General features: G+C 29.9%; 1 protein-coding gene across 2 annotated transcripts in view; it reads left to right on the top strand.

Moving 5' to 3' along the window:
* The first annotated feature begins 2,106 nt into the window (after positions 1-2,106).
* LOC123528649 (dual serine/threonine and tyrosine protein kinase-like) overlaps positions 2,107-7,119 on the top strand; it is a 100,972-nt gene continuing 95,959 nt past the window's right edge. For both annotated transcript variants that reach the window (XM_053521619.1, XM_045308529.2), the window contains exon 1: positions 2,107-2,341. In XM_053521619.1, coding sequence (XP_053377594.1) covers positions 2,218-2,341 — 124 coding nt within the window. In that variant the 5' untranslated portion in view covers positions 2,107-2,217. The remainder of the gene's footprint in view (positions 2,342-7,119) is intronic.

The following is a 7,119-nucleotide window of genomic DNA, read 5'->3' as shown; positions in this document are numbered from 1 at the left end:
CAAATACGAAACTAACCCAGAATTTAGTGGTGTAAGCCCGGTAGGCCTAAAGTACGAAAATAAGGTTATTTTCGCGAAAATAAGATTTTTTTACGAAAATAAGCCATATATTTTTTATTTCTTTATTTTTTTAAATTCTTTCTTTGATTTCTTAAAGACTATATTAGTATATGCTTCCATACGAAAAATGAGCGATTTTTTTTTTATAATAATAAAGGAATAATCATCATTTATATGCAAACCGCGCTGATTTTACTTACGAAAATAACCGTAATAAATGCGAAAATAAGGCATATATTTTATATCAGTTCTTTTTTCTAAATTCTTCTTTTAGTTTCTTAAAGACTATATTAGCACATTCCTCCATACGAAAAATGAGTGATTTTTATCCAATAATAAAGAAATAAAGAAATAATCATCATTTATATGCCAACAGCGCTGATTTTACTTACGAAAGTAACCGAAATAAATGCGAAAATAAGCTATTTCTTTTATATCAGTTTATTTTTTAGATATTTTTCTTTAACTTTCTTAAAGACTATAACAATACATGCTCCCATACGAAAAAATGATTAATTTGAATCTTATAATAACGAAATAGTAAGCATTTATGTGTCAGCCGCGCTGATTTCAATTACGATAATAGCAGTAATAATTGCGAAAATAAGCCATATCGTTTAAACTTTTTTTTTTTAAATATCTTCTTTTACTTTCTTAAACACTATAACAGTTAATGCCTCTATGTGAAAAATCAATCATTTTTATCTTTTAGTGAGAATAACGGGAATTATTAACGAAAATAACGGGAATTATGTATTAGATTACGGGGATTTCAACTACTATATAATAAAATAACTTTAATAAAGTTACATATTTTAAATCTCTTTTTATTATTATTTTTTTTTATGAATGATACATGCATCTCATTTCAATGGGTTTCATCCCAATATAAATATTTGTAATGTTATTCAAAGTAGTTTATGATGTTAATATTTACAATCATAAACAGGAAAACGTTATATATATATGCAGAGAGATGCAGGTTTCGCATTTTAATAAACGGGAATAAGAATTACTTTTTTTTTTGGTGAAATTTCCGTAAAATACATAGAAAAATAGTTTATATCATACAAAATAACGATTTATGTCTCTTTGAAATAATATGGTATATAATAATATTTCTCTCCATTGTTCCCCTTAATTGCTACTACAAACAACATATCTCTTTTTATTGGATTATCACACCTTGATTAATTGTTTGTTTATATAAAGCACGTGTATATTATCAGTAATGCGCATTGCAATTAACAATCATTTAAGCGATTGTGCTGGCATTGGGTAACGCTTTGGTGTATATACTTCAAAGAAAAGTACGACTATTATGAAAATATTTCTTTCTTCATATAATCGATCTCTATCTTATCATTAGTCTACCAAATTTCAGTAACTTATTTTCGCATATAAAAAGTTATTTTCGTTACGATTTGAGGTATGTTAATAAATTTCGCTAATTATTTCATAAAATTGTTGGACTAAAATCATTAATTTTCGCTTCATAAGTGTCTTATGATCGTATCTATATAATGATATAAATTCAAGTTAAATTAGATAAAAAATAAATAAAATATAGCTTATTTTCGCATATAAAAAGTTATTTTCGCAAGCGATTTTGACGCATGTTAATTAAAATCGCTAACTATTTCCTAATTATTGGACTAAAATCACTTTATTTTGCTGTATTAGTGTCTAATGATCGTATCTTTATGATGATATAAACTAAAGTTCATTTAGTTAATAAATAAATAAAATATAGCTTATTTTCGCACATAAAAAGTTATTTTCGCAAGCGATTTTGACGCATGTTAATTAAAATTGCTAATAATTTCCTAATTGTTGGACTAAAATCGTTTAGTTTTGTTTTATAAGTGTCAAATGATCGTCTCTATATAATGATATAAAATAAATTGTAATTAGATATATAATAAAAAAATATATGGCTTATTTTCGTAAAAAAATCTTATTTTCGCGAAAATAACCTTATTTTCGCACTTTAGGCCTACCCGTGTAAGCCTATAACTATTTTACTTGAACACCGGGTCAACCAGAGTAAGATCCCTTTGAAGGCGGAAGTGATTATAGGAAAAAAAGAACAACTTGGGAAAATTTCTGGACTTCAACCTTTCCATGACTTAATAAAGACATGACAGTAGTTGCACAATGCCGTCCACGCTAGCATCAGGGATAAAGCGTTTCTGCAATCATTCTAAAAGATTGCATACTATTCTTGAAGAAACAAAACGATGCTTTGATGATATCAATGAAAGTGGCAAAAACGAAAATGGTGAGACTAATTTCTGTAAAATTAATGAAACAAGTTAATATACAGTGCTTTAGGGTATAGCGGATTTTAGGGTATAGAGGATAGGTTGATAAATTTTATATTTAGACTTGAATAATTTATTGTATAAATTTTCATATCATTCTTTTACTGGCATGCAAACAGACATTCTGACATACATTTTAAATATTTGCTGGTTGTGTTATTTTTCATATGTCATCAAATGTAAAATAAAGCTATCCCCTATAGACTAAATCAGTGCATATGTAAAAAACGTCAGTGAATGAAAAGAATTTGATAGAAATTTAAAAAGCTGAATGTTTTTGAAAAGAGATTATTATTCTGATTTAAAGTAAGGGCCTTAAAGTAAAGAAGTCTTGGAAAGTTTGTTAAGGTGTGGATTTTAAACTAATAATGTAAAAAATGACCAAAGCTATCCTGTACACCCTAAATCAGCTCTTATGTAAACAATGGCATGGAGAGAAAAAACACATGAATTTCTATGAAAAGCTGACTGTTTTAAGAAGAATAGATCTATGTTTTCTGTCTGATATACTAAAAAAACACTATTATTGTCATTTCTTTGAATTGGAATGCAGGAAAAATAAGTTAGCTATCCGCTATACCCTAAGCACTGTACTGACAACAAAGTCACAGTTGTTTTTATATTGGTAAATAATTGGATTTCAATTTCACAGTATTTTCCACTTTACTGTAGACAAGTTTAAGACTCCCAGTATAAACTTAAATAGGCTGGTAACATTGCCCGATCGGGCTTTGGAGATAAAACTATCCACCAGTGCCCATGAGTCAACACCCTAAGGATAAATGTTTGTTTTTCCAACACAAGCTCATGAAATATTTTATGTTTTGATACTTTCATAAACTGGAACATGTAGTCATCCTCCATGCAAATTTTTATTAAATTCCGTGCAGTGATAGTCGAGTAAAATGACAACTACTAGACAGGGGTGATTTTTTGTACACAATAAAAAGGTGTCCTTGAGTCAACACCCCTCAATATGTCCATTCACTCTGTGTACATAGGGTAATGCACTGATGTTTCAATATCATAAAATCAAAACTAAATACATTGTCTTTAAAAACACGAAACATTTATGTAATTTTCACAAGTGTTCTTAAAAATGCTGACTTGTAATCAAGACTGGTTGAAATAAATTAGCAATTTCTTAAAAAAATGAAGAAATTCTTAGAAATGAGTTCAAAATCAACAGCCAAGACACATATTCCAGACTTTTCACCACAAATATTATTTGTTTCCTCTACACATCTTTCTCCAAAAGTTTGATAAGAAAAGAAGAAAGAAAACAATAAAACAGCATGGGTGTTGACTCAAGGACAGTGTTGAATCAAGGACTCTTGACGATAATATTTCTTGAAAAATAATGAAGATATTTCTTTCAAACTTGGTCCATTTATGAAGCATAACATATTATGCATATTAAGATAGAAATAACTTTGTTGCCTTCAGTTTTGTTAGAATTACTTCCCTTTCTAAAATTTTTATGATGCATAATTTTTGAAGTCCAAAAAAAATGTTTTAATGCAATGTTTAAAACAGAAAAGGGTTAAATGGCTTTCTATTGCTACTGACTTTTGCGCCAATATCTTTCTTCTATATATATATATAGGGTTAATACTTTGTTTCTAGTGCAGAGATATGAACAATTTTTAGCAACTTACATTTCTCTATAATGTAAGTGAGAGCACAGTAAAATGTATACATTTATGTACTAGCGCAATAATTTAGAGCATTAGAAAGCCATTGAACCCTTTTTTGTTTTAAACTTAGCATTAGAACATATTGCTAAGTTAGCATTAGAACTTTTTTTTTTTGGACTTCAAAAATTATGCGTCATAAAAATATGAAAAGGGGAAATTAGTTTACCAAAACTGAAGGCAACCAAGTTATTTTTATTTTAATTTGTATCATGTTATGCTTAATAATTGGACCAAGTTTGAAGGAAATATCTTCATTATTTTTCAAGAAATATTAGTTTTTATGTCGAAAGCCCGATCGGGCAATGTTACCAGCCTGTTAATCTGGTCTACATGAATGTGGTATATTTACAGATCTGTAAATTTTGCCATTATCCTGTTGTTTGTCACAAGACAAATAGTTTGGTTCAGTTTTCATCACCTTAATATAGTATTTCTTCTGTTAAAACATACAGGCTGACTTACAAACACACAAACCATTATCAGTGAGATGCTTGTTACTACAATAATATTACAGACCTGATGTAAAAACAACTTAAATATCCAGTGTCTCAGAAGCTTAATTTCTTTACAAACCACTTCTGTAAAATATCCATTATCACAGAGGCGTAATGTTTTTACAGACCACTTGGTAAAATCATACTTTTATCCATTAAAATTTTGTCATTAAATTAAAATATAGGAAGTGTACAGCCATCCGGTAACCAGACATCTATCCTGCGTTCTAGCCATCAGGTTACTGGGTGGTTAGCAAATCATCAGGAGATTTTCTAGCTGTCCGGTAATTGATTTCCTTATTAGTAAGTATTAATTGATAATAATGATACCTGTTATTCACTGAAAATATCAATACTTATTTGCAAACAAAATTTTGTCTGAATACAAACTAAAGGTCCCAAATAAATCACTGCATTGACATCGCTCATTAAATTCTGTTCATCTGGTGGCAGGCAAAACAATGTTTTTATCGGATCTGAATTCTTAAATCTTAACAACTTATTCACTGAATTTTCAAAATTAAAACAGTTCAGATTAATACTTACAATTCTCAAATTTTAGTACTCAAAACATTTTGTAATGAATAACTGTTTTAAATAATATTTAATTTCAATAGCAGCATTCTGATATTCAAAACTTTTACAAAAACAGTAGTAAGTGTTCATAATCATACATTTTACTGCCAATTTCAGAAAAGCTCGCCGAATGGGCGTTAACATCAAACGCTGGTAGTAAATGACGTAGGTGTCACTCTAGTTATCGGTGAGAGGTTAATTTGATCACACTTGTAGTTAACTCTGCCCTAAAGTATTTTTCTTCAATTGATCGTTACGGGTTAGTTTCAAAAGCAAAATATCACAGGTATTTATTTCAAGATAGCTCTGACTCAGCATAATAAATACATTCATGTGCATATACACTTAAATCTATGTAGATTATAGATTTGAACATTGATGTTTATACATGTTTTTGTATAGCAACTCTCGACGAAATAAAATAAAACTGCTACCGCAGGTTTTGTCTCGAAGGTTTCATGTATTTATTTTAAATTGATGTACATTTATCTATTCTTCGTGAAATGTCCACAGATGTCGGTCATGGAAAATATCGCATACTCGATGTTGTCTTTACACATTGAACTATAAGTTTGCTTTCAGTTGTTAGAAAACAAACTCTGTAATAGATTATATTCATCCATTTATTTATTCAAAACTACATGCAGTATCTTGTCGAAATATAATTGGAAGTTGTCCCTAGACTCGTGAACATCTATTAATACCTAGTATTAATCAAAATAGTTCGACGTTCAGATTGTTTTATATTTGTGACAGGAATTAATGTGTCAAACTTTGAAGGACCAAAATAATTGAGGATAAATCACAGTACACAGTCATGTAAAGTTATTGGTTTTATCGTTTGTGCATATTAGCTGTCAACATACAATGATACGTAGGTTTAAATCACTAGAAAATTCGTTATGTTGGATATTCTTTGATAATTTTTACATAAATCAGTGAGGAATTGAATCACCTTTCGATGCATGTAAGTTTTATTTAAATTTATGGCCAGTTCGTGAAATAATAGGCATTTAAATTTATAGCATGTAAAGCGTCGGCAGTGATGAAAATTTCATTGGAAATTGTTCAATTAGTTTGGTCTTTCGAGTGTTTGACGCAAGAGGGGAAATTGCCCATATGAAAAAAGTTTCTCAGTATTTCCTAGGATCACTTCAAATTAGGTGGACTGTACCTAGTGTGTGTAGTGCTTTTCTGTTTTAAAAGGCACGTAATTCTGTCGCAGCTTGTTGCAAATAATAGAACATAATTTGGCTCTTGTTACACAGAGAATGGAAATCTATGACCATACACACAATTTTGTAATAAAAAGTTTATTGCACAGGCGCCACTCGATGCATTGCTATTTTAACTAAATATGCTTTCAGGTTACTACAATACAATAGCACTACGTCTTGTTCAGTAAGTCATTTCTTCCACACATGTGTATCGGACCACTACGCATGCTGAGTGCGGCCGGGTAAATCACGTGCAGTTTTAGCACTTTTTATTTTAGACTGCTTCAAAAGTTGCTAAATGGCGCAAATAAACACGCAGCCAATTTTCATTAAACATTTTCTTTCCTACAAGGTATGAATTTATGTAACAATTGTTGGTAAAAACACAAAGTGATGCGATCATTATAACTATACGTCTATCTACCGATATTTTCTCTCAAACTGTAGAATACCAAACCAAAGAATTAACATCCATAAGAAAAGATTCCATATGAAAAGATATACATTATTTCATAGAAATCCGTCTAATAATTACTGCATACTGAAGACATGTGGTATGAGATGTCATGAAAACTTTAGTCAAACGAAAAAAAGTAGAGATAAAAATAAGCTGTTAGTCGAACCAGTCTACAAAAATCAATTTGGGAGTTCTATGTCGACTTTAGTCTGGCATTAGTGCAACAACGCACTCATGGTTTCTAGATTCCGAATTGTAATAACCATCCATCGTGTGATCGCTCTTGTAGTCAAG

The sequence above is a fragment of the Mercenaria mercenaria genome, chromosome 13 (genome assembly GCF_021730395.1).
Source record: "Mercenaria mercenaria strain notata chromosome 13, MADL_Memer_1, whole genome shotgun sequence".
NCBI lineage: Eukaryota > Metazoa > Mollusca > Bivalvia > Venerida > Veneridae > Mercenaria > Mercenaria mercenaria.
Note: the sequence above shows the minus strand (reverse complement) of the source record. Positions and strands in the feature narration are given on the sequence as shown.